We start from the raw sequence: 27,998 nt of genomic DNA, 5'->3' as shown, positions 1-27,998 counted from the left end.
GAAGGAGGTTCCAATCAATATTAGGAAAGTTAAAGTCACCCATTACAACAACCCTATTGCGTCCACACTTTTCCAAAATCTGTCGACCTATGCTTTCTACAATCTCCCTGCTGCTATTGGGGGGCCTGTAGTAAACCCCTAACGAGGTGACTACTCCCTTGCTGTTCCTAATTTCCACCCATACTGACTCAGTAGGCAGATCTTCCTCGACAATGGAAGCTTCTGTAGCTGTGATACTCTCTCTGATTAGTAGTGCTACACCCCCTCCTCTTTTTCCCCCCTCCCTATTCTTTTTAAATGTTCTAAACCCTGGAACATCCAGCAACCATTCCTGCCCATGAGAAACCCATGTCTCTGTTATGGCCACAACATCATAGCACCAGGTACTGATCCATGCTCTAAGTTCATCACTTTTATTCCTGATACTCCTTGCATTAAAGCAAACACACTTTAACCGATCCCTTGGTTCCTTCCCAGGAAAATCCTTCCCACTAGCTGGTCTACCTCTTGCTACTGCCTCACCTGCATCAACGCTCACCTCTGGTATACAGCTCAGGTTCCCACCCCCCTGCCATACTAGTTTAAACCCTCTCGAACTACTCGAGCAAACCTTCCACCCAGGACATTGGTCCCCTTCCAGTTCAGATGCAACCCGTCCTTCTTGTACAGGTCCCACCTTCCCCAGAAGGCATCCCAATTATCAACATATCTGAAGCCCTCCCTCCTACACCAGCTGCGTAGCCACGTGTTCAGCTGCGCCCGCTCCCTGTTCCTCACCTCGCTATCTCGTGGCACCGGTAGTAAACCAGAGAACACTACTCTGTTCGTCCTGCTCTGCAGCTTCCATCCTAACTCCCTGAAATCACTTTTTATATCCTCAAACCTATTTCTGGCTATATCATTTGTGCCAATATGTAACACGATTTCTGGCTGTTCACCCTCCCCTTTCAGAACTTTATACACCCGATCGGAGACGTCCCGGACCCTGGCACCAGGGAGGCAACATACCTTCCGGGAATCCCGATCTTGCCCACAAAATCTCCTGTCGATTCCCCTAACTATCGAGTCCCCTACCACGAGTACTTTTCTATTCTGCCCCCTTCCCTTCTTTGCCACAGTGTCAGGCAAAGTGCGAGAGAACTGACTACTATGGCTTTCCTCTGGTAGGTCAACCCCCCCAGCAGTATCCAAAACGGTATACTTATTGCTGAGGGGAATGCCCACAGGGGATCTCTGCACTGTCTGTCTGTCCCCTTTCCTCCCCCTAACTGTAACCCATCTATCCTCGTCCTGAGCCTTAGGAGTGACCAACTCCCGATAACTCCTCTCAATTACCCCCTCTGCCTCCCGAATGATCCGTAGTTCATCCAGCTCCAGCTCCATTTCCCTAACACGGTTTTCAAGGAGCTGTAGCTGGGTGCACTTCCCGCAGATGTAGCCAGCGGAGACGTGTGCCACATCTCCCAACTGCCACATTTTGCAGGAGGAGCAAGCAACTGCCCTAGCATCCATACCCCACTAATCTGAACACCCACTCAATACTAAAGCAGAAAGCTCACTTCAAGTAATAATAACAAATTAATAACAAACTTATGTTCAATAGAGAAAGTTTAGAATGAACCTTACCTTATTAACTAGGTTAGAGGAGGAGGGCGGGTGGGAGACACTACAGTTGTAGAGTCTCGGGTTAAGCCGCCTTGCTGATATATATGGTCACTGCTTTCCTTCCCGGCTGCCCCTCTGGTCCTCGTCACTTCCTCTGATGCTCCCGCTCCTTCTCTGAAAGAGAAAAAAAAAACACCGCTGCCCGCTACCGGTAAGTAATTTTAAAAATAAACTGCTTTACCTTAGCTGCAGTCTTCCGGGTCCGTCTTGCCTCCGCTGCTGCTCGCACTCAAAAAGGCCGTTGGCGTCGAAGGGTGAGTATTTACACTCACTGCTTTCCTTCCCGGCTGCCCCTCTGGTCCTCGTCACTTCCTCTGATGCTCCCGCTCCTTCTCTGAAAGAGGAAAAAAAAAATCATTGCTAGGAATAAACTATTTATGGCACACAGACAGGCCACATGGCCTCAGGATACAGCAAGTTTGTACTATTTTTAGGCTCTGTATGAGTCTCCCCCCACCTTGAATCACCTCAGGCTATCAGCATATTTGCCCATCATATGTTTGACTGAACTCCCTTCAAATGCATCTGTGCCATTCACCTTGATATAACAAGTTTCACAATCCCATTTCTCTCTCTGGGTAAAGATGTTTCTCCTGAAATTTATTGTGGATTTCTTAATGATTGTCTTCTACTCATGGATGTGAGGTTTGAACTCTCCTCTAATGGAGCTATTTTCTCCACATCTATCTGAACAAACCTTCTCATCATTGTAAAGAATTCTGTCCATTCATTATTCTAGAGAAAAGAGCTCAGCCTGTTCTGTTTCTCCTGCTGGCTGTAAGCTCTCAGTATTGTCATTGTATTACTTTTATTTCATCAGAGTCCTTGAGGCTTTTATTTTAGCAGAGAAGCCAGAGAGCTGTGCACAGTACTGTGATGCTGGAGATGGCCTCTAGCCTAGCCAATATTGCACTGGAACCAATTCTGGAAGATGTCCGTCATGTACCCCCAGAATCCAACAGGACTGATGGGGACAGATTGTCATTTGTTAGTCTCTTGTTCGTGGTCTTAACCAGATCTAAGTTTCCTAAGTCAGGGTGATGCCCGATGCATAGCTTATGGACTTTACATTTTTCGAAAATGATCTAAACCAGCCAGAGACATTTGAAAAAATAAGATTACCTTTCTGATAGTTCCATGAACATCTTTTAGAGAGGCCAGATCGCCTTTAGGTGATTGCAAGTACACTTTGGGATTGTTAAAGTAGACAGGAATGTGCGTAAAAATGGATCAATTCATTAGAACTGTCAAACTGACAGGGTATTTAAATCTTCTGGTCTTTAAATTTACAAGAAAAGTCCAGTTTAACAAAAGTCAGTGCTATTTCACTCAGTCTGTTGGCTTGAGCCTGATTTTTTTCTGGTGCTGTACAGTAGAACTGATTCCATTGTCAGCGAGGTACCTGTCAGTTGGTACATCTGGTGAGCTGGATCTCACGTGGAGTCAAGGGCTACGGGGAGACTGCAGGGAAGTGGAGTTGAAATGCCCATCAGCCGTGATTTAAATGGCGGAGTGGACTTGATGGGCCAAATGGCCTTACTTCCACTCCTGTGTCTTATGATCTTATTGTCTTATGGTCTAGAGTAGAGAGTGCAAGGATGAAGGATATTAGAAGGAATATGGATTACCATGTGTTGAATCGAAGATGGTATTGTATCACTATCTACCTTCACGCCCAGCAGCCCCTGTGGCTGCCCCCAAACAGTTTCCAGGGCCAAATCCCCGATAACACTAATTAACATTGACAGGCCAGTTACTTTCTTTCAAGTCATGTTTCAAAGTTGGGAATTTTAACAGCTCTGTGCTCCTGACTTCAGAACAATAGTTTGGACTAAGCATGGTCCAGCCAATGGTGCAGGTAGATTTTACTGACGTTTTCTGCTTTTCAATGCTATCCCCATGGAAGTAAGTCCCAAGTTATTTGTTAACATTGCTTTTCTGGCTTGGTTGACCTGTGTGATTCCTTGCAGTCATTTGGGAATCTGTAATCCAAACATCTCATTGTGCTCTAATGTTTTAGTGAAGATCTGTATCTTAGGCTGTAGCAGGAATTATTGGTTGGTTCGCTGAGCTGACTGGTTTTCATGCAAAGGTTCTGTACCCTTCTAGGTCACATTGTCAGTGCTGTGTACCTCCATTGTTCTGAATTTATCTGTTCCAGCCTGTCATGGTGGGTCGTCCTCTTTCCGGTTTTGCTCTGCTGTGGTATGTCAATGGTGTGTGTTTTTGTTTGTTCGTGGACAAAAACAGAAGTTGCTGGAAAAGCTCAGCAGGTCTGGCAGCATCTGTGAAGGGAAAAACAGAGTTAACGTTTTGGGTCCAGTGACCCTTCTTCAGAAGGGTTCCTTCCTCCACATATAAATTCAGAATGGAACAGAACAAGAGCGCTTCATTGGAGGCTAGACAGTACCGAGGATGTTACCGAGAAGGAAGATGAAACATTTGCACAAAACCCAGTCAGCTCGATGAACCGACTAACTTCTCCGTTTCTTTGTGCTGCTTTCCCATTGAGACTCTTTGTTTTGGAAAAGTGCACATGCTCCTTCTCCCTTTGATCCAGCTTGTGCTGTGACAACATTCTAAGGGTGAATCTGGCCTTTAGTAGTCTGCAAATTTTTGAAAGGTGCTCGAAAATTGATGCAGTCATATGATTAATTATACTCCTCAATTAGAAGGCGTTCACCGATTTTTGAATTTATTCATTTGTGGCATGTGAGTGTTGCTGGCTGGCCAGCATTTCATGTCCATCCCTAGTTGCCCTTGAGAAGGTGGCGATGAGCTGCCTTCTTGAACAGCTGCAGTCCACCTGCTGTGGGTTGACCCACAATGCCCTCAGGGTGGGAATGTTATATTTCAACTTCCCAAGTATGAACAGTTTGTAAAATGGTGAACAGTGACCTGAAGATGATCTCCCAGGAGCACCACTCCTTGCCAACGGGGACTGGTAAAAATGATCGATACTTCAGTTTGATTTAGTTCATGTATTTTCCTTGGAGGTGACTGACTGGAGTGCGGAATCCTTTCCGAATGTCACTCACCGGGAGAAAGCCTCACCACTTAAAGGGAATGTAGCTGAACATTTGAGGCAGATACAGGGCTACAGAGAGGGAGCAGGGCAAAGGAGCTAGTCTTTGAAATCAATATGACTCAACAATGGCCACCTTTTCTCTGTAATATTCACAGGTTTGTGAAAAACCTGAACCGGGGGCAGCAAGCGTGGATTTCTGTCAACAGTCTCCAGATCATTGTTGGGGATTGCTGCTCTCAAACCTCCAGCTCATCAGGTAAGGAGTCTGTCTCTGTGCAGGGAAATGGAATGAAAACTTTACGGCTGCAAATGACGTGGCTGACAATGAAGAGCAATGTCTCGGGTCCCAGGAGGATATGAATGGATTAGTCAGGCGGGTAGATCGGTGCCAGATGGAACTTAACCGTGATAAATGTGAGGTGATGCATTTTGGAAGCAGTAGCAAAACAAGCGAGTATTCCATGAATGGCAGGACAACAGGAAGCTCAGAGGGATTTTCCCTCAGATCCCTGAAGGTGCTGGGCAGGTTAATATGGTAGTTAAGAAAGCATATGGGACTCTTGCCTTTATCAGTCAAGGTATAGATTACAAGAGCAGGGAGGTTGTGTTGGAGCTGTACAGGACTTTGGTAAGGCCACAGCTCGAGTACTGTGTATGGTCTGGCCTTCACTCTATAGGAAGGATATGATAGCACTAGAGGGGGTGCTGAGGGAGATTCACCAGGATGTTGGAATGTTACATAAAAACCGAAAGAACTGTGGATGCCGTAAATCAGAAACAAAAACACAAGTTGCTGGAAAAGCTCAGCAGATCTGGTAGCATCTGTTAAAAAGATATCAAAGTTAACGTTTCTGGCCCAGTTCTGAGGAATGGTCACCGGACTCGAAACGTTAACTCTGATTTCTCTTCACAGATGTTGCCAGACCAGCTGAGCTTGTTCAGCAACTTCAGTTTTTGTTCACCAGGGAGTTGCCTGCCTGGCGCATTTCAGCGATGAAGATAAGTTCGGGTGATTTTCTTTGGAGCAGAGAAGATTGAAGAGGTATAAGATTGTGAGGGGTATGGACAAGGTGAATAGAAAGCAGCTCAAGACCAAGGGATATAATTTTAGAGTGTAAGGCAGGAAGATTAAGGGGATTTGAGGAAAATCCTTTTTACACCCAGAGAGTGGTGGAGGTTTGGATGTACTGCATGGGAGGACAGTCGAGGCGCGAAACCTCACAACCTTTAAAAGCACTTGGATAACAACTGTCATAGCATTCTGCCTAGAGCTGAAAGTAAGAGTGTGTAAGTGGTAGCGTACTTTCAGCATTACAAACGTGATGGGCCAAAGGGCCTGTCCTGTCCAGTATGATTTTATGGTGCTGCTCAATATGTTATTACAATTTGGTTATAGACCAATATCTTTTATTTAAACAAAATGAAAAACCTGTGTTGCAGCAGCCTCGTGGTTTATTAATGGGGGCATCACCTCCTTCCCAGGTCTTAATACAGAGTTCCTAGACCACCCACAGCAGGTGCTTGTAGCTTATGAGCCAGACTTCCTGGAAACTTACTTCCTCAATATTGTTGACTCCTAACTAGTTGATTAAAACATGAAACTAGACACTGTCTCCTCTCCACCTATCTTCTCCTCTATCCATCTTCGATCCACCTCCCCCTTTCCCCCTATTTATTTCCGAACCCCCTTCCCTCCCACATTTCTGATGAAGGGTCTAGGCCCAAAAAATCAGCTTTCCTGCTCCTAAGATGCTGCTTGGCCTGCTGTGTTCATCCAGCTCTGCACCGTGTTTTCCCATGAAACTAGACACTAACAGTTTTCATGACATTTAACTCATTCTCAGATGCAGCATAGCAAATGTCTACTTCCTACCTACCATCACCGTGTCCAGCAGTCTCTCTTTATAAGTGCTCCAAGTATTTAAGAAGTACAGGTAAAAGGTATTTTGAATTAGTGGTAGTGCTGCTACCTCTGAGGCAGGAGGCTCGGGTTCACGTTCAAGTCTCACTTGCTTCAGAGGGCCCTAACACGCCTGAACAGGCTGGAATCATGGAATCCTTGGAGTGCAGAAAAGTGAAATTGAGAAATTACTGGTCCATTAGCCATGGAAAATGCAGGGTTACAGGGATGGTGGGCCTGGGTGGGATGTTGTACAGAGGTTTGGTGTAAACTCCATAGACTGTATTGCACACTGTAGGGATTCTACGATCTTATGACCATCTGAAAAGTATCCCAGCCAGACCCAGCACAGTCACCCTAGCCGCATATTTCCCACGGCCAATCCACCTAATCTGCACATCTTCTGCACCCAGCAGAAATCCATACAGCCAGAGGGAGAGCGTGCATACTCCATTCTCCAGAGGACACCAGAGGCTAGTGCTGTGAGACAACACTGATAACCACTGAGCCACTGTGACACCCATAAATCAATTAGCAACATATCTACAATTAGCATTCACTACATATCTACACATCAGAGGAGTTTATGGTTTATGTGTAAAGAGTACACCCTTCTGTTCTGTCTTCCAGGGTTGAATATTCATGAGATAAGAAAAGTCAATTCATCGCCCTGACCAGAGCAATCCAGGGGACCTAGCTCCTGGGACATTCACCATATAGCAATCCTCTTTTTCCCCTCAAACAGCTTCACCATATCCAGGTTCCCTCTGTGACGGAGGATTTTTACAGGTAGAATGCTGCTCCATGTGCACTTCATGACACTCGTCAACAGGGACCAGTGAGCTTCCAATCCCATATATCATGGACGAGGTGAAAAGCAAGATCACTGTGCGATAATTTGGAGAAGGATCTTGAAGGCGCCACTTTGTGAGCTTCGAGACAGCAGAGGAGCTTCACTGATGGAATGATGAGCAGAATCTTGACCTCTTATTGTCATTATGTCAAAGACACACACACACTGGGAGACAGTACATTGGCTACTGTGTTTTCCTGACTGAATTCACAGTGTGCTGAAGGATCTGTGATATGGAGAAGAGGCTTCTGGTTTTGTAATTGCTGAGTATTCTATGTGTGGATGCGTGATCATTCTGAGGAAATGTTGTTCACGTAATCCATATTTTTAATCTTGTGTTACACAGTAAAATAATGTAAGTGTGTGAGCTCCATGTTTTTACCAATTACACATGTTGACATTGTTGATGAACATTTATACATAATTATGACTTTCACAAGACCTCTTATGGAAGTATTTAGAATGTTGGTACATTTTCATACTTTAATTTGTGTTTGCAGAGAAGAGATTAGGATCCCAGGGTTTCCCATTGGCCTTAAACCCATGCCCCATTACGTATTGTGTGAGAGATAACAGGAACTGCAGACACTGGAGAATCTGAGATAACACGGTGTAGAGCTGGATTGTGCTTGGCAGCTCATGTCTGTTGTCTTGTTATGGCAGTTTGTTTCCTCCTCTTCTCCATTTGACTGATCTCTATCCTTTTTTGCCATTTCCTCCTGACATCTCCAATTCCTTCTCACCCCCTATGCTGCTGATTTGCAGCTTGATTCACAGTTTCAACTCTATATATCAGTCTCTGTCTCAAAGGAGGTTTGAGATGCCAAAATCTCCAATTGCGAGAACTGGTGGGGGGAACTTGGTGGGCAAAAAGGGTTCAATCCTGCTAAATATTAAATTAATATTTAAAACAACAGTAAATGCTGAAGTCCGTTAGAAATGTAACCTCTATTTCTGTCACCCTGGAGCATCGGAGGCTGAGGGATAACCTTCTAGAGGTTTATAAAATCATGATGGGGACAGACAGGGTGAATAGCCAAGACCTTTTCTCCATGCTAGGGGAGTCCAAGACTAGTGGGCATTGGTTTAAGGTGAGAGGAGCAAGATTTCAAAACAGTCTGAGGGGCAACATTTTTTCCCCCCACACAGCATGGTGCGTGTATGGAATGAGCTGCCAGAGGAAGTGGTGGAGGCTGGTACAATTATAACATTTAGAAGGCATTTGGATGGGTCTATGAATAGGAATGGCTTAGAGGGATGTGGGCCAAATGCTCGCAAATGTGACTAGATCAGGTTAGGATGTCTGGTCAGCACGGATGAGTTGGACTGAAGGGTCTGTTTCTGCGCTGTATGACTGTATCACATCACATTGCTTCCTCTGAATCTCTGTGGGTAACCCATGTGGTTTGTTGCATTGCACACTTTACATTCACTGGGGCAGTACTAGAGAATGTGTTCCTTACTCTTATTTGTTTCCTTCTCTCTCTTGCTGTTATAAACTTGATGTCTTTGTCAATTCTACTTCACCTACATCCAGAGTCTTTGAATCTTCAGCTCTTCATTCTTCTTTCCATGTATCTGCTCACTTTTCTTCCTATCATACCCCTACTCTTTTTAAATATTTACAGGCCTCCTCTTTGACACATCCTGTTATCAGTGCTCCTCAGTATGTATCGATGTATCAGAATGAAGCTGTTTCACTGACACTGAAGAGTACAGTGAATACTGGATTCAGTTTGACTCAGCATGTTATTGCAGGGAGCTCCTCTTGATGAAACTGGTGCACGATGAAATAATACAGACCATGAGACTGCAAAAAGCATCAGTGAAGAGCAAAGTCCTGAGCACATGTGTCTCGGATGAATTTGAATCTTGCTATGCATTCAGCAGTTAGGAAAGGATGGACACCTTGCACAATGCATGATTTTATCCTCTGCACCTTTTCGTAGTTCACTTGTTTTCCTTATAATTATTTTAAAACCAGGATTGCTAGCTGTACAAAACTCGATTATTTAATCCTTGCTGTTATTTATCTATTTATAATATTTGCTGTTAAGTTTATTGCACTGTGCTCAATGCCATTATTTCTCTAGAGAATTGTACTCCGCAAGGATGCTTTTTAAGTTAAATGGACAGGTTTTTGCCTTTTTTTTGTCAGCCCTCTGAATCTGTATATTGTTGGCAAGGCCAGGATCTCCAGTCACCCAAGTTGCAATGATACATTGGACCACTGAGGACTCCACACACGTTGTTGTGGGGGTTGGAATCACAAATACACTTGGAGTGAGAAAGGACAGCAGCTTTCCTTCTGAATGAATAAACAAGATGGTTTTTACAACAACCCAGAAACTACACAGTCACTTTTACTGAAATAGCCATTCTTATTTTCAACGTTTTTAAGAAGAAAAACTGAATTCCAAATCTTAAATTGTCAACGGAATCTGTTCACTTAAGTCCTGAGTATTAATAGTCCAAACCTGCGAATTACAATGGCCCAGTAATGTACCTCAATCCAATGATTATTGAAACAGGAAGAAACTGTTATAGAAATGGAACTGTGTTGTCAAGCCTCCATAGTTTGTTTACTGCCACAATGGTATTTGAACTAATTTACTCTGGATTAACTAGTTTGGCGTCATAATCACTCTACTCCCTTCTCAGAAGCAGAAGAGAAATAAACTCACACTCTGGACATGAAGTCTTTGTCCCCAAACCTTGTGCAGAGACCCACCCTGTTAGTCCTTCATTAATTAAGTATTGCCATTTTGCCCTCATTGTTATTTCGAAATATCTTAGTACTATCTGCACTCTTCACTTCAGTTTTTTCCTAATTCAGGCCAGTGTTACCAGAAAGAGCAATAATTGGATTGAAACCCTCCTTTATCCTTAAATCCAACCCTTGACAGGCTTTGCATTGCTAATCTTTGGACTCTTCCACTCTGGTCAAATTGTCACCCTTCTTTCAATCTATAATTGCAACTGAATGCCTTAGCTCTGTTGTTTATCAAAACCAGCTACTTTGTTGCAATTTACTGGTTGGAGGAAGTCAATTGAGAGGGATTGGAAGGGAAGGAGTTAAAAATTGAACCCACCACTTCATGTGTGAATGTAATTCATTGTCAGACAGTTAGCTGTGCTCTGAAGCGCTCTGCCCGTTTGGCCCTGAATACCAAGACACATCAAAAATGAAAGGTTTTCCAGCATATTAAATGACCTTCTCCACTTTCATTAAGTCTAATGTTACAGCCTCACTTTGGCCTTCACTGAAGATCAAGGTGCTCTTTGCTTGCTGAGAATGCAGCTGAAGGTTTTACTGGTGACTTCCCTGCTTAACTTTCATTTTATTCAAAACCTTTACCCCCTGCATTGACTGGTTGGGTAGATGTAAAAGAAAGCCATCTATATTGTGTATAATACAGGTAGTGCTGCTCACACATAGCTATGCCTCATATCCAGCGTATTTGGTGTACAAACATCTCAGCTGCATGAAGGAACTAATACTTGATTATTTGCAAAATCTGTCATGTCTTCTGTCATGGTTGAATACTTGAACTTATTACCAACTCTCAAAAATAATCACATAGTATACTTGCTGCTAATTGCAGCATTTACAAAGCAAACTCTGTACAAAGTACAAAATAAAAATATGCAAAGATTGAAATTTTATTTGATATCTTTTCCCCTCCGGCCCTTTTTCCTTTGCTGTTTAATTTCTTGATGAATGTATCTCTTCTCCAGCCCAGCTCTGATCGCTATTTCTGTCTGATTGTTTTTAACCCAGAGAAACATGATGACTAGTAAGAGAATTTACTTGATCAAAGTTATCCCACACAAGATATGGCTGGAACCTCCAGACGAGATACTTCCTCACGGCCACGTGATCTCCTCAGCGCAAGACAAACCCAAAGCTAAGAAGAGGAATAATTCCCTGGGAAGTGCATTTTAAAAATTCCTCAGACAATTGGAATCAATTTGGATCACACAAAGTAAATGTTTACCTGGGAAAATGTTTAATTTCCATGTGACATGACCCCTACTGAAGAAAGCCCCCACATTCTTCGAATTTGAAGTCTTCATTTTGTTATAGCTTTACATGGGATATAGGTATTGCTGGTTGGGACAGAGTTTCTTTCTAAAGAAGGGTCACTGGACTTGAAATGTTAACTCTGCTTTCTCTTCACAGATACTGCCAGAACTGCTGAGTTTTTCCAGCAATTTCTGCATTTTTCATTTCACATTTCTCATGCCCTAAGGAAATGAGTGGTGAGCTCCCTTCTTGATCTCCTTAAAACAATACTGTTAGGGACGGAATTTCAGGATTTTGACCCAGCATCCCTGAAGGAACAATGATATATTTCTGATTCAGGATGATGAGTGGCTTGAAGAGGAACTTGCAGGGGGTGGTGTTCCCATGTATCTGCTGCCCTTGTCCTTCTAGATGGTATTGGTAATGGTTTTGGAAGATGCTGTCTAAGGACAGGTGGTAGATAGCCGCAGTGCATCTTGCACATAGTACACACTACTGCTACTGAGTGTCGGTGGTGGAGGGAGTAGATGTTTGTGGATGTGGAGCCGATCAAGCGGCTGCTTTATCCTGGATGGTGTCAAGCTTCTTGAGTGTTGTTGGGGCTGCACCCACCCAGGCAAGTGGGGAGTATTCCATCACACTCCTGACTTGTGTCTTTTGATGCTGTGTTTGGCAGGATTTGAGAGTCAGGAGATTAGTCACTCACGGTAGAATTCCTAGCCTATGACCTGCTCTTGTAGGCACAGTATTTACATGGCACATCCAGTACATTTTCTCCTCATAGGTAATGACGATGTTGATCGAGGGAGATTTAGTGCTGAATGTCACGGGCACATAGTCACATTCTCCGTTGTCGGAGATGCTCATTGGCTGCCAGTTGTGGGAAGAAAAGCAAAGAATGGCCAGAAGATGAGTACTGAGGGGAAGAATACAAGAGAAAGCCAGTTAGAAATATTGTAACAGATCACAATTGTTTATAATGGTGGGGGAGGAAGCCAAGCAGTGGATTGTGTCTGGAATTGGCCTCAAAATGAACATTAAACCTTAGTACCATCCTCTCTACCTTTCCCCATAGCCCAGCATGGGTTTCTTTTTATATGTAATCATACAATGCCCTGTGAGGCTCCTCAATTGGAGTGGCACGGTGACTCAGTGGTTAGCTCACAGTGGCAGGAACCCAGGTTCAATTCCATTCTTGGCTGCGCCTGTCTGTGTGGAGTTTGCACGTTCTCCTTGTGCCTGTGTGGGTTTTCTCCCACAGTCCAAAGATTCATAGGTGAGGGTGGATTTGTCATAGTGTCGAGGAATGTGTAGGTTAGATTGATTAGCCATGGGACAGCATAGAGGGGTGAGTCTGGGTGGGATGGTCTTCAGAGAATCAGTGTGGACTTGAAGGGCTGAATGGTCTGTTTTCACACTGTTATGATTGAATGCTCCATGCCTCCTGACAGTGCAGTCCAAACATGCACCACTTGTCAGAAAAAAACGTTTTGTACTCCTTACCTACGTCCGTGACACCACCCACGCCCTCCACCTCCTCCAGGACTTCCAATTGCCTGGTCCCCAACACCTCATTTTCACCATGGACGTCCAGTCCCTATACACCTGTATTCCACATGCAGATGGCCTCAAGGCTCTCCGCTTCTTCCTGTCCCGCAGGCCTGACCAGTCCCCCTTCACCAACACCCTCATCCGCCTAGCCGAACTCGTCCTCACCCTCAACAACTTCTCTTTCGATTCCTCCCACTTCCTACAGACAAAGGGGGTGGCCATGGGCACCCGCATGGGCCCCAGCTATGCCTGCCTCTTTGTAGGTTACGTGGAACAGTCCCTCTTCCGCACCTACACAGGCCCCAAACCCCACCTCTTCCTCCGTTACATTGATGACTGTATCGGCGCCGCCTCTTGCTCCCCAGAGGAGCTCGAACAGTTCATCCACTTCACCAACACCTTCCACCCCAACCTTCAGTTCACCTGGGCCATCTCCAGCACATCCCTCACCTTCCTGGACCTCTCAGTCTCCATCTCAGGCAACCAGCTTGTAACTGATGTCCATTTCAAGCCCACCAACTCCCACAGCTACCTAGAATACACCTCCTCCCACCAACCCTCCTGCAAAAATTCCATCCCCTATTCCCAATTCCTCCGCCTCTGCTGCATCTGCTCCCACGATGAGGCATTCTACTCCCGCACATCCCAGATGTCCAAGTCCTTCAAGGACCGCAACTTTCCCCCCACAGTGGTCGAAAACGCCCTTGACCGCGTCTCCCGCATTTCCCGCAAAACATCCCTCACACCCCGCCCCCGCCTCAACCGCCCAAAGAGGATCCCCCTCGTTCTCACATACCACCCCACCAACCTCCGGATACAACGCATCATCCTCCAACACTTCCACCATCTACAATCCGACCCCACCACCCAAGACATTTTTCCATCCTCACCCTTGTCTGCTTTCCGGAGAGACCACTCTCTCCGTGACTCCCTTGTTCGCTCCACACTGCCCTCCAACCCCACCACACCCGGCACCTTCCCCTGCAACCGCAAGAAATGCTACACATGCCCCCACACCTCCTCCCTCACCCCTATCCCAGGCCCCAAGATGACTTTCCATATTAAGCAGAGGTTCACCTGCACATCTGCCAATGTGGTATACTGCATCCATCGTTCCCGGTGTGGCTTCCTCTACATTGGGGAAACCAAGCGGAGGCTTGGGGACCGCTTTGCAGAACACCTCCGCTCAGTTCGCAATAAGCAACTGCACCTCCCAGTCGCAAACCATTTCCACTCCCCCTCCCATTCTTTAGATGACATGTCCATCATGGGCCTCCTGCAGTGCCACAATGATGCCACCCGAAGGTTGCAGGAACAGCAACTCATATTCCGCTTGGGAACCCTGCAGCCCAATGGTATCAATGTGGACTTCACCAGCTTCAAAATCTCCCCTTCCCCCACAGCATCCCCAAAACCAGCCCAGTTCGTCCCCTCCCCCCACTGCATCACACAACCAGCCCAGCTCTTCCCCACCACCCACTGCATCCCAAAACCACTCCAACCTGTCTCTGCTTCCCTAACCTGTTCTTCCTCTCACCCATCCCTTCCTCCCACCCCAAGCCGCACCTCCATCTCCTACCTACTAACCTCATCCCACCTCTTTGACCTGTCCGTTTTCCCTGGACTGACCTATCACCTCCCCACCTATACTGTCCTCTCCACCTATCTTCTTTTCTCTCCATCTTCGGTCCACCTCCCCCTCTCTCCCTCTTTATTCCAGAACCCTCACCCCAACCCCCTCTCTGATGAAGGGTCTAGGCCCGAAACGTCAGCTTTTCTGCTCCTGAGATGCTGCTGAGCCTGCTGTGTTCATCCAGCCTCACATTTTATTGTCTTGGATTCTCCAGCATCTGCAGTTCCCATTATCATTGTTTCACATTTGTTTCTTTTGTGAATCATTTTAAATCTGTGCCTTCTTGTTCCCACTCTGTTTACAAGGGAGGAGAAGATTTTTTTTTTCCCCTTGTCAACTCTGTCTAGACTTCTCGCTTGTGGTTTTGAGAACTTCAATCAAGTTTCCTCGTAGGCTTTTCTCCAAAGAAAACAATCTCAGCGATTTACCAATCTATTTAATCAATTTATCCAATTTGAGTTTTTAATGAAATTTCTCATTCCTGGAGTCATTTTCATAAAAGTCTTGCACAACCCATTGCATGCATATCCATCTTAAAATGTTGTGTCCAGAAGTGTACACATACTGAGGTCTAACCAGTAACCAATTAAGCTCAGTATAGTCTCCCTGCTGTTACCATAGGTGCCACGTTTAATAAAGCCAGCAGCCCTTTTTGAAACACTCCAAAAAGTTAGTCAGACATGGGTTTCCTTTCAACAAATCCTTGCTGACTCTTCTGAATGAATCCACAATTGTCCATGTGATTATTTATTCTGCTCTGAATGATTGTATCTATGAGTTTCACCACTGTTGAGTTTAAACTGAATGGCCCCATAATTTTGTGACAAATCCTCAAAACCTTTTCTTTGAACATGTCTATTCTGTTTGCAATTCAACCTCCCCCACGTCCAAGAAAGATTATTCCCAGTTCCTCTGCAATTTCCACTATACTTCCTGCAGTTTCTTGGATCCACCTCACCTGGTTTAGTCTTTAGTAGAGAGCTTAGCCAAAACATGTTCTGTCCAGTGACAGAGTTTCCTCATTTGTCATCAGGACCTGAGTAATATCTAGCTGCTTGGAAAAGGCAGATGCAAAATACTCATCTCATATCTTGGCCATTCCACCTGCCTCTGTGTAAAAACCTTCCTTTTGGTTACAGGATCAGCTCTGTCTTGAATCACCATTTTGTAATTTATTGTCTAATGAAGACTTTGGCAATCACCTTTATGTTATCTGCTGGCCTCTTTGTGCAATCCATCTTTATTATTCTTAATTGTTTGACAATCCAAGCTATTTTTTAAATTTAGTTTGCTTCTCAATTGATTTCCTACATGAAACCTGTTATAATTGTTCTATTTTCTTCATTTTATCCTTAATCCTTTTATCCCTGTAGGCAGCTCTAGATTTGTTTTCCAATCAGTTCCCTGATTGGCCTTTAGCTCTGTCAGAAATGGAACCTTTAATAAATTATACTTTCCTGAAAAACTCCAAAATCCTTATGGGATTAGTCAGCATTGTTTAAGATCACCTCAACAGAGAAATTCTTCTTCTCATTGGTAAAAATGCATAAAATGCATTCTAGAAATGCCGAGGGTTCTTGGTTCAGACTTCAATTTGACATTCCTGAATTGATAAGGTGGTAGTTTGGGTACCCATTATTTATTTATATCAGTGTCTACTGAGCTAAGATAAAGTAAAGCTGACTATCACAAGATCTGGGCTATTGGCATTGGGCATTAGTACTTGTTGGTTAGAATGGTGTGAACAAGTCATTGATATACCAGAGCCCAGAAATGAAGCAGACCAACAGTGTTCAGAGACAGGGGGCAGTCCCAACCTTCAGAAAGAAGCTGGACTAGGGGAGATGGAGAATCCTTCCCTAACATGGGCTTTGACAGCAAAATGCTGCCACTATTAGCTACTGGGACCAAAGCACAATCTCCCATCCATTAGTGTAGTCTCTTGTATCAGCAAACTGCTCCTGATTTGTAGATATTTTCTAGTCCACTGGTTCAAAGATGTTATGACATATCTCAAGAAAAATCAGGACTTGAACCAGGTCTCCTAGCTCAGAGGCAGGGACACAAGTATCCCCCTCATATTTATATAACATATCACAATTGAACTATTACTTCTCAATAAATATTATAAACTACCTTAAAGTTTCTTACAAATAGTCCACTATTATAAACATAGATAACAAAATGTGAAGCTGGATGAACACAGCAGGCCAAGCAGCATCTCAGGAGCACAAAAGCTGGTGCTTTGGGCTTAGACCCTTCATCAGAGAGGGGGATGGGGAGAGGGTTCTATCCATCTTTGGTCCGGGTCCGCCTCCGCCTCCACCTCTCTCCCTATTTATTCCAGTTCCCTCTCCCCATCCCCCTTTTCTGAAGAAGGGTCTAGGCCCGAAACGTCAGCTTTAGTGCTCCTGAAATGCTGCTTGGCCTGCTGTGTTCATCCAGCTTCACACCTTGTTATCTTGGATTCTCCAGCATGTGCAGTTCCCATTATCTCTGATCACTATTATCAAGATATATTGGTTGAAAACCCCCTTTACAACATGCACAGAAAAGTTCCAGAAAGTAAACCTCTGGGAATGGAATGCATAACAGAATTAGAAACTGTCACCTCGGGGATAAATCGAGATCTGAATGTACTTCTCTTTTCTATGCACTGCTCACTGTGGCTCACTTCAAAGAATTAGTCATTGTCCTGATTGTGAGAAATATGGGGAGAGAAATAGGATGTGACTGTGACCAACTGTTCACACCAAACACACAATTACTCTGACACTGACCTTGAGCCACAACATTACACTTGAGAGAGAAGTTTAGCTCAAACAAACAATAGTCATGCCCTCTAGAATCCTGATACCCGGAGAATGGACATAGAATCCAAGATGTGTGTCAAGACCCTGGAGAGGTCGCAAAGTGGTGACCTCCCCTTTGGGAGAAAAACAATAAAACGTGACAATGGTGCACACTGGTTGGACTCGTATACTTCAGAGCAATGTGCCAGTATTGTACAATGTTACCCAGGAAATGTACAATGTTACCCAGGAAATGTTCAATTAAATCCTTGTTTAATTCTTTGTTAATTACAGAACTAAATCCCCTCCATTCCCTCAGATCATTCACATTGACTTCCAAGATTCCCTTCACAAGCTGCCTCTCCAACTCCCCTGATTCTTCAACCTAACTCTCTCTTGGTCCCACTGCCCTCCATTTGATGCAATAAAGTCACTGATCCTCCAACTTCTCCACCCCATCAATCGTCCCCGCTACTCACCAACCCCTGAATAGAAACCATTCGCATTAATCCCTAGATAAACCCCACACCCAGTAATCCCTGATTAAACCCCATCCCCATTAACCCCTGATTAAACCCATTCCCATTAAACCATGAATAAACCCCATTCCCATTAAGCCATAAATGAACCCCACCCCCATTAATCCCTGAATAAACCCCACCCCTATTAATTGTTGATTAAACCTGGCCCAGGCTGGCAGGGGAAGGTGCCGGGTGTGGTGGGGTTGGAGGGGAGTGTGGAGCAGACAAGGGAGTCACGGAGAGATTGGTCCCTCCGGGAGGCAGACAAGGTTGGGGATGCCCTTGTCGGCTTTCTGGAGAGACCACTCTTTCTGCGACTCTCTTGTCTGCTCCACACTCCCCTACAGCCCACCACACCCGGCACCTTTCCCTGCAACCACAGGAAGTGCTACACTTGCCCCCACACCTTCTCCCTCACCCCCATCCCAGGCCCCAAGATGACTTTCCATGTTAAGCAGATATTCACCTGCACATCTGCCAATGTGGTATACCTCATCCACTGTACCCGGTGTGGCTTCCTCTACATTGGGGAAACCAAGCGGAGGCTTGGGGACCGCTTTGCAGAACACCTCTGCTCGGTTCACAATAAACAACTGCACCTCCCAGTCGTGAACCATTTCAACTACCCCTCCCATTCCCAAGACGACATGTCCATCCTGGGCCCCCTGCAGTGCCACAATGATGCCACCCGAAGGTTGCAGGAACAGCAACTCATATTCCGCTTGGGAACCCTGCAGCCCAATGGTATCAATGTGGATTTCATAAGCTTCAAAATCTCCCCTCCCCCCACTGCATCCCAAAACCAGCCCAGTTTGTCCCCGCCTCCCTAACCATTCTTCCTCTCACCTATCCCCTCTTCCCACCTCAAGCCACACCTTTATTTCCTACTGACTAACCTCATCCCGCCTCCTTGACCTGTCCATCCTCTCCAGACTGACCTATCCCCTCGCTACCTACACTCACCTTCACTGGCTCCGTCCCCGCCTCTTTAACTTGTCTGTTTCCTCTCCACCTATCTTCTCCTCTATCCATCTTAGGTCTGCCTCCACCTCTCTCTGTATTTATTCCAGTTCCCTCTCCCCATCCCCCTTTTCTGAAGAAGGGTCTAGGCCCGAAACGTCAGCTTTTGTGCTCCTAAGATGCTGTTTGACCTGCTGTGTTCATCCAGCTCCACACTTTGTTATCTCTGTTATTTTATGTCATTTCCTTTTCTTCTCAGTGACTCTTTTAAACACAATGGAGACGTTATTTGCTTTGAGTTACTTTTTTGAACTATTTGTATCGGGTTACATTGGAAAATATGTCATTGCACTTACCTTGCATTTAACTTACCTGTTAAGCAATAAAAATTATTTTCCTTCAAAACGCTGACTTTGAGTAAACATTCCTTCAGCCTTCCATTTATTTTCCATTAATTTGTGAAATTATACTGATGTTTTGATGATTCATTTATGGGTGCTGATTTTACAAAGGTTATAATATTCCTTTGGTTAACGTAGTGAATTAATCATAGAATCCCTGCAGTGGGGAACCAGGCCATTCAGCCCATCATATCTCTACCAACCCTCTGAAGAGCATCCCACCCAGACCCAACCCGGTACTCTATCCCTGTAACCCTGCATTTCCCATGGCTAATACACCCAGCCTGCACATCCATGGACAAATGAGCAATTTGGCATGGCCAATCCACCTAGCCTGTACATCTTCGGACTGTGGGAGGAAACCCACACAGACACAGGGAGAATGTGCAAACTCCATACAGACAGTCACCTGAGGGTGGAATCAAACCCAGGTCCCTGGCACTGTGAGGCTGCAGTGCTAACCAATTAAGCTTTCTGCTAGTTTCTCAGTTTAGAATATTTCCTCAAAAGTGTTAATTTCCATTCTTTTCAGGGCTGACCTTATGACAAGTGTGCAATAACTCCCACTGTACCCAAGATTTACTGTTTGGATTTTTCCTTTCACAGTTCTGATGAGATGTTTTGTGGTATATGCAAACTTATTCACTCTTTTTTACTATATCTAATTATGTCAGCCTTCACAGAATGCTGCTGTAGCTTTAGCAGAGTCTATGGAAGCCATGACTGATCCTCTTTCCACAGAGTCTGTGTGTATTCTTGCTCAGCTAAATATTTAAAAACCTGCACTCAGTTTTCTGACTAGGATTTTTCTTCCTTCTTTCTTCGGTTAGCTGTGGTTTTTGTACAGCTGATTTCTTTTTTTCAGAATATCATCACTGTCATTATTTTGTATTAATCAGTAGACCCTGCTGCTGTTATGATCATAAGTACTACAGGTAAATGAACTTCCAGATGCCCATGGCCATCACAAATATGTATGGGAAATAACAAGGTGTGGAGCTGGATGAACACAGCAGGAGAAGCAGCATCAGAGGAGCAGGAAAGCTGATGTTTCAGGCCTAGACCAGAAGCTTTCCTGCTCCTCTGATGCTGCTTGGCCTGCTGTATTCATCCAGCTCCACACCTTGTTATCTCAGATTCTCCAGCATCTGCAGTTCCTACTATCTCTGAAACAATTCTGTATGTGTTGGGTTCTGTTGGATCCAGAGGGATACCTTAGGTAGCTTCACTGCGACCAATTGCTGCTATTAGTCCAGGCTAATGATGCCTTGTGGGGAAGGATACCAAACAAAGCCTGATCTTGACGAACAGCAAATGGCTGATTCCCCATTAGTTAGTAGCCATTTATGTTACATGTAAGCTACATAATAATAAATTGTGAGACAATCAGGCTTGACTTAAGAGTAAGGACATTATTATGTTAATGACATGCTGTTAACACTGGGAGGTATACCTGAAGCACTACACAGAGCTTGTGGAACATACATGGCTCTGGGTAGTTCCATTTAGGAACAGTCCTTTACTTCCTGGTGGGGGCACTTACCTCATGATGCTGATTAACCCTTTCAACAACTGCACCCATCACTTTGCCAACTCAGATTGTTCAAAACAGGAAAGATTAACAATGTCTTTCCTGCATTGAGGATAATTGAAACTCTTGAGTTGCCAGTTAGTGGCCAATTTAAGAATCTCATCCCACCTCTAGGTATTCTGCCAATATCAATGAAGCTTTATTGCATGTAGTCCCCAACTGCTCCTCATATGACAAGCTCTCCATCCCCGGGATCATTCTAGTAAACCTCCTTTGGACCCCTTGCAAGGGCAGCTTGCCCTTCCTTAGATATGGATCTAAAACTGCTCACAATATTCCAAATGCAGTCTGATCAACTCCTTTTACAGCCTCAGCAGTACAATGCTGTTGTTCTTGTACAGTTCTTGTATTCTAGCCCTCTTGAGATGAATGCTAACATTGCATTTATCTTCCTAACTGCCACTGAACCTGCATGTGAACCTTAAGAAAGTCCTGAAATAGAACTCCAAAGTCCCTTCGTGCTTCAGATTTATGAAGTCTTTCACTAGTTAGAAAACAGTCTGTTCTGAGGAAGGTTCACTGGGCCCGAAATATTAACTCTGATTTAACCTCACAGATGCTGCCAGACCTTCTGAGCTTTCCCAGCAGCTTCTGTTTTTGCTCCTGATTTACAGAGTTCTTTCAGTTTTTTTAGAAAACAGGCGATATCTCTGCTCTTCCTCCTGAAGTGCATAACCTCACAGTTTCACACAATGCCAGGTAATGAATTGACTGAAAGCTGTGCAGAGGTACATGGAATAGTATAGGTTAGATGGGTTTGAGATCGGTATGACAGGTTGGCACAATATTGAGGGCTGAAGGGCCTGTACTGTGCTGTAATGTTCTATGTTCTATGTAATTGTATTGGAACATCCAAATCTTGCTGCAATGGGGTTTCCACTGACTTTCTGATCATTCACCGTTAAAATGATGATGATGCTACCTCATAACCACACGCTCAGGTTTCCGTCTCCAGCTCCAGAAAGCCCAGAATGCTGGGTTCTATTTGTGTTTCCATTTCTCATTCACTGCATACCTGGTTTGTAATTCTTGGGTCTGGAGGTTTGGAAAGGTGTTGATTTTAAGGTTGCTGCTTCAATGCGTACTCTAAACCTGAGCCATGGCCAAAGCTTTGATTTAAACATTGCATGTGACTCACCACAGCAACTTCACAAAATCCCTAGTGTGGAAACAGGCCATTTGGCCCATCAAGTCTACACCAACCCCCTGAAGACTTTCCCACCTAGGCCCACCCCATCTCTCTAACTGTGCATTTCCCATGGCTAATCCACTTAGCCTGCACATCCCTAGGCACGAGGAGCAATATAGCATTGTCAATCCATCCTAACCTGCATTTAGTCTGAACAATAATTGCAGACAGCAATCTCCATACCCAGTTGTCTTATTTATTTGCTACTGACTCAGTCCAGATGTCTCTTTCCTTTTAAAAGTTTTGAAAGTCCAGGGTTCTGACCAAAAACCCAGGGTTTTGAGTACATTTTTTTTTCTTTATTCATTCACGGATGAGGACGTTGCTGGCCAGGCAGCATTTATTTCCCATCAGGGATTTGCCAGGAAGTTCATCCTCCCCTACACAGGCTCACAGTAAGAGGTAGCAGTACTTATTGAGCATACTCAGTGGGTGAAGAGTACTTACAGGAGTGTGACAGTATTTGCAGAGTATCCGGGGTATTGATTCAGTATTTACAGGGGGGTCCGGGGTGGGGAAACTTGGGGTCCCAGGTTGTGTATCATTATTTCCAGAGGGTACCCAGGGAGACTGCCAGTATTAACATGGTGTCCCTGGAGAGCATGTCAGCATTCACAAAGAATCAATGCAGTATTTTCATGGCTCCCAGACAGAGGAGGTTGAGGTGTGACCTTATAGAGGTTTATAAAATCACAAGGAGTATAGATAGGGTGAGTTTTTTTTTACTGAGAGTAGGATTTTCAAGACAAGGAAGCTTAGTTTTAATGTGAATGAAGAAAGATTTTAAAAAGATGAGGGAAACTTTTTAACACAGTTTGTGTGGGAGATGAAGTGCTGAAGGAAGTAGTGTATGTGGGTACAGTTATATTGGTTAAAAGTTTGCACAAGTATGTGAATAAGAAATGCTCGGAGGGACAAGGGCTATGTGCAGGCAGATGAGACCAGATTAGAGATAATGGGAACTGCAGATGCTGGAGAATTCCAAGATAATAAAATGTGAGGCTGGATGAACACAGCAGGCCAAGCAGCATCTCAGGAGCACAAAAGCTGATGTTTCGGCCTGGACCCTTCATCATCTTTGCTCTGATGAAGCCTGGACCCTTCATCAGAGCAAAGATGATGAAGGGCCCAGGCCCGAAACGTCAGCTTTTGTGCTCCTGAGATGCTGCTTGGCCTGCTGTGTTCATCCAGCCTCACATTTTATTATCTTGGGACCAGATTAGTTTGGGTTTATGGTCAGCATGGGCTGAAGGGTCTGTTTCCACGCTGTATGGCTCTATGGTCAGTGAAAGGAAAGCAGAACACTCAAAGCAAGCCCTCACAGACACAGGCAGAACGTGCAAAATTCACACACAGACAGTTGCCCAACACTGGGATTGAACCTGGGTCCCTGGTGCTGTGAGGTAGCAGTGCTAACCAGTGTGTCACGTGGCACCTTTATATAAGCTTCCTGTAATTGTAATGTAATTGTTGATATCTGACTCATTAATTACACATCCAATTGTGGATTGAAGGCAGCACAGCGTCTGACATACAAAGGTGTATTTGGGCTTCCTATGTATCAAGGACCCATGTGCTTTGTGGATGATATCCCTGAATGCGGATTACAATGTTATAATTATGAGAGGGATATAGTCAGTAAAGCATTGTCAGAGCATGTGACAATAGGCTGCCTCCAGGTTACCTTCACTATTCGCAAGCACAACCAATGGAAATGCTACCTTGCAAAGTGTTACTATAAATAATCTCCTCTTGTTGATTTAATTCCATCCCCACCATCCGATAGAGAACTGCACTGTAGCACTCAGATCGGCGGTGGACGGGGGGTGGGAGGGGTGGTGGTGGTGGTGATGGGGAGAGATTCTGAGAGGCTCTTTATAAATTTATACCAAACTAGGCTCTCATCAATGATATACCAAGGTGCTGACAGTTTGTTTTATAAGATCAACCAGCATTATTAAGGCAGTGAGTCATTCAATTGTATGGACAGTTGTGACCTCTGGAACATTTTATGGAATTGCAAGTTGTGATGAAGTCTCGATGAACTAAAATCTCTATTATAACAAACTCGAACCCAGTTTAATATTCGTGCAGCTGTCTTATAGCTCTCAAGTGACTCACACACAGCTCAGGGATTGATTAGCTTGGTAGACTAGTCCACAACACAAATTGATGATTCCACTGTGGGTTCAATTCCTGCACCAGCTGAGGTTATAATGAAGGACATTCCTCCTCAACTTTCTTATTAATTTTAAAAATATACATTATTCATAAAAAACACCTTTGTATGTATACATTGTCACAAATGCAATTCAGTTCTGTACAATATCATTTCAATGAAACAAACAAACATTTGATTTGACTCAATCCAAAAAACCAAAGACCTCTCTTATACATACAATACTAATATTTATAAATATTTGATGCAGTAGGAGGGTCCAATATCTGAACAGACTCCCATTTACCTTCAGCAGAAAGACTCTCCATCTCAACCTCTCCCCTTGCCTGAAGCCTGGTGATCCTCAAGTTTAAACCACCATGAGTTGTCTCTCTCTAATGAGAGAACAGCCTAGTTGTGACTTTATCTTTACAAGTAATCATTTGGTAATACAATCGAGAATTTGAATATTATTATATATATATTATATTATTTGAATATTTTGTGAACAACCACAGGAACATGCTGGTATAAAAGCAAATCAGAAGTTGCTGGAAAGGCACAGCAGGTCTGGCAGCATCTGTGAAGAAAAACTCAGAGTTAAAGTTTCAGTTCTGGTGATCCTTCCTTGAACAGACCCGGACCCGAAATGTTGCGGTGGCACTATGGCTCGGTGGTTAGCACAGCTGCATCACAGCACCGGGGATCTGGGTTTGATTCCACCCTCAGGCAACTGTGTGTATGGGTTTTGCACGTTCTCCCCGTGTCTGCGTGGGTTTCCTCTGGGTGCTCTGGTTTCCTCCCACAGTCCAAAAATGTGTAGTTTAGGTGGGGTGGCCATGCTAAATTGCACGTAGTGTTCAGGGATATGTAGATTGGGGGAAGAGTCTAGTTGGGATGCTAAGGGTCAGTGTGGGCTTGTTGAGTCAAAGGGCCTGTTTCCACACTGTAGGGGTTCTATGGAAGTTAACTCTGATTTTTTTTCTTCACACATGCGCCAGACCTGCTGAGCTTTCCCTGCAATTTCTGTTTTTGTTCCTGATTTACAGCATCCACAGTTCTTTTGGTTTTTTAAAAACAAAATGCTCTAAAGGAGGCAGACCAGACTCAAAATATGGAACAAAAACAGATGTTGCTGGAAAAGCTGAGCAGGTCTAGCAGCATTTGTGAAGAAAAAGAACAGAGTTAACATTTCATAGAACATAGAACATTACAGCGTAGTATAGGCCCTCTGGCCCTCGATATTGCACCGACCTGTGAACCCAATCTGAAGCCCATCTAACCTACACTATTCCATTATCATCCATATGTTTATCCAATGACCATTTAAATGCCCTTAAAGTTGGCAAGTCTACTACTGTTGCAGACAGGGCATTCCACACCCTTACTACTGTCTGAAGGGTCCGGTGACCCTTCCTCGGAACCCTGTTTGTTTCTTCACAGATGCTGCTGGACCTGCTGAGCCTTTCCAGCAACTTCTGATTTTGTTCCTGATTTATAGCATCTGCAGTTCTTATACAGACTCAAAACATAAACTCTATTTCTTTCTTCACTATCAGACCTGCTGAGTTTCTCCAGCACTTTCTGTTTTTATTTCAGATTTCCAGCATCTGCAGTATTTTGATTTTATTCCTAATTTGGGACTAGGCACAGGGTGAAATGTAGTGTTCTGGCATTAACCGCCTTGCTACGGCTAGCAGACCATCTGGGGTTCTTGCCGTTAACCTCTTTAAGATTAGTTTACTGGGATATTGACTTGGCATCTGGAACAGCGTAAGAAGGATCTCAGTGGATTAGTCAGCACACAATAATGTGATTAATCATTAACATTAACAGTGCAAGAGCAAATTGTATAGTTTAAATATTAAATTACTTTTCCTAGAACTGAAGGTTAATTTGCTCCTGGGTTACCACTATCAGATACACAGTTTGCTGTCAGTTTATCCTTCACATTCTGATAGAGACCAGTCACCGGTATATTGTTCAATAATAAACATGCACAAATAAGAGTAACCGTTCAATAGTGTCATAGATACCATAGAAATGATAAGCCATTTGGCTCATTTTGTCCATGCTGACTCAAAGACACCCAGATGTCCTTTCTAATCCTGTCTTCCTGCACATAGCCCATAGCCCTGCAGCTTCCAGTACTTAAGGTACAGATCCAGATAACTCTTGAAAAAGTTTAGGTCTGTCTTCACCACCAACTCACGCAGCGAATTCCAGTCACACACCACCTTCTACATGAGAAACGTTTTAGTCACATGGGGAAATTGGAGAAACTGGGGCTGTTACCATTGAGCAGATAAAGCTTGCAGAATATTTCAGAGAGGTCTTCAAAATTATGAGGGGTTTTTAATTGAGTAGATAAGGAATTAATGAAAAGTTATGACTGAGCAGTAGGAGTAGGTCATTCAGCCCCTCACCTGCTCCATCATTCAATAAGATCATGACTAAACTGGCTATGGTATCAACTCCATCTCCCTGTGATAGGTTCCCTGTTTCCCCCTGTAAACCCTTAACTCTCTCCTCTATCAGAAACCATCGAATTCAACCTGGAATAAGTTAAAAGTTCCCACTGTGATGGTTATCGAAACCAGGAAAATTACTAACCGGGGAGACAAAGTTTGACATATTTAGCAAAAGCATTGGTAGGAGATGAAGAGATGGTAAGAACTGTAGATGCTGGAGTCTGAGATAACACAGTGTAGAGCTGGATGAATACAGCAGGCCAGGCAGCATCAGGGGGGCAGAAAAGCTGACGTTTTCGGTCAGGACCCTTCTTCAGAAATGAGATGAAATGTTTTCTAAGAAATGAAAACTAGGAAGAGAAGAGACATTGGACTTGAAACATTAACCCAGTTTCTCTCTCCACAGACAGCATTGCATTTCTTCAGCACTTCCTGTTTTTATTTTGATGTTTCCTGATGTTGTTAGTTGCTGTGATCTAGAAAAATTTGCTCGAAGGGATGATGGAAACCAATTTAATAATAACATTCAAAAATGACTTGGATAAATATCTGTAAAGAAAAAATAAGATGACAGGGTGCTGAGGAAAGGGTGGAGATTGGTGCGAATTGTACACTGGATGGAGATGTCACACAGGCACAGTGTGATGAGAGCTCGCCCTGTGCTGGGTAGCTTTTATGAGAAATCTGTTGCATAAAACATATTAAATCCTACTTCTGATTTGATTTGATGGGAATTTGTTGACTGTGGAAAGAAAATATGTCTGGCTGCCTCATTCAAGGTCAATAGTTGTCTTTTATAGAGAGGCACTATACAATTAAACGTGTGTTTGTTATTGCAGCTGCTCTGATTACTGTAAGCCCTGAATGACAGCCATGCAGAGAGCCTGCAGATTCGGCAGGAATGGAGCTGGATCACCAGTGACCCAACAGGCTGTGTCCTTGCTGTTCAGCCTGCAGAGCTGTATCTATCAATCGTACAATCCCTACAGTGTGGAAGCAGGCCATTCAGCCCACCGAGTCCATACTGGCCCTCCAAAGAGCATCCCACCCAGACCAACACCCTGACAATACTATCCTATCACCCCACATTTACCATGGCTAACCCACCTAGCCTGCACGTCTTTGGACTGTGGGAGGAAACCGGAGGGAACCCACGCAGACACAGTGAGAATGTGCAAACTCCGCACAGACAGTTGCCTGAGCGTGGAATGGAACCTGGGTCCCTGGCGCTGTGAGGCTGCAGTGCTAACCACTGAGC

The 27,998-nt window shown here is 44.3% G+C and overlaps 1 protein-coding gene across 3 annotated transcripts in view; it reads left to right on the top strand.

The window, feature by feature from the left end:
* Nucleotides 1–11,124, top strand: part of mcf2a (MCF.2 cell line derived transforming sequence a) — a 177,637-nt gene extending 166,513 nt beyond the window's left edge. For all 3 annotated transcript variants that reach the window (XM_059651320.1, XM_059651319.1, XM_059651321.1), the window contains 2 exons: nucleotides 4,849–4,949; nucleotides 7,224–11,124. In XM_059651320.1, the coding sequence (XP_059507303.1) occupies nucleotides 4,849–4,949; nucleotides 7,224–7,267 (145 nt within the window). In that variant the 3' untranslated portion in view covers nucleotides 7,268–11,124. The remainder of the gene's footprint in view (nucleotides 1–4,848; nucleotides 4,950–7,223) is intronic.
* The last annotated feature ends 16,874 nt before the right edge of the window (nucleotides 11,125–27,998 follow it).

Source organism: Stegostoma tigrinum, chromosome 15 (genome assembly GCF_030684315.1).
Source record: "Stegostoma tigrinum isolate sSteTig4 chromosome 15, sSteTig4.hap1, whole genome shotgun sequence".
NCBI classification, from domain to species: Eukaryota; Metazoa; Chordata; class Chondrichthyes; order Orectolobiformes; family Stegostomatidae; genus Stegostoma; species Stegostoma tigrinum.
Note: the sequence above shows the minus strand (reverse complement) of the source record. Positions and strands in the feature narration are given on the sequence as shown.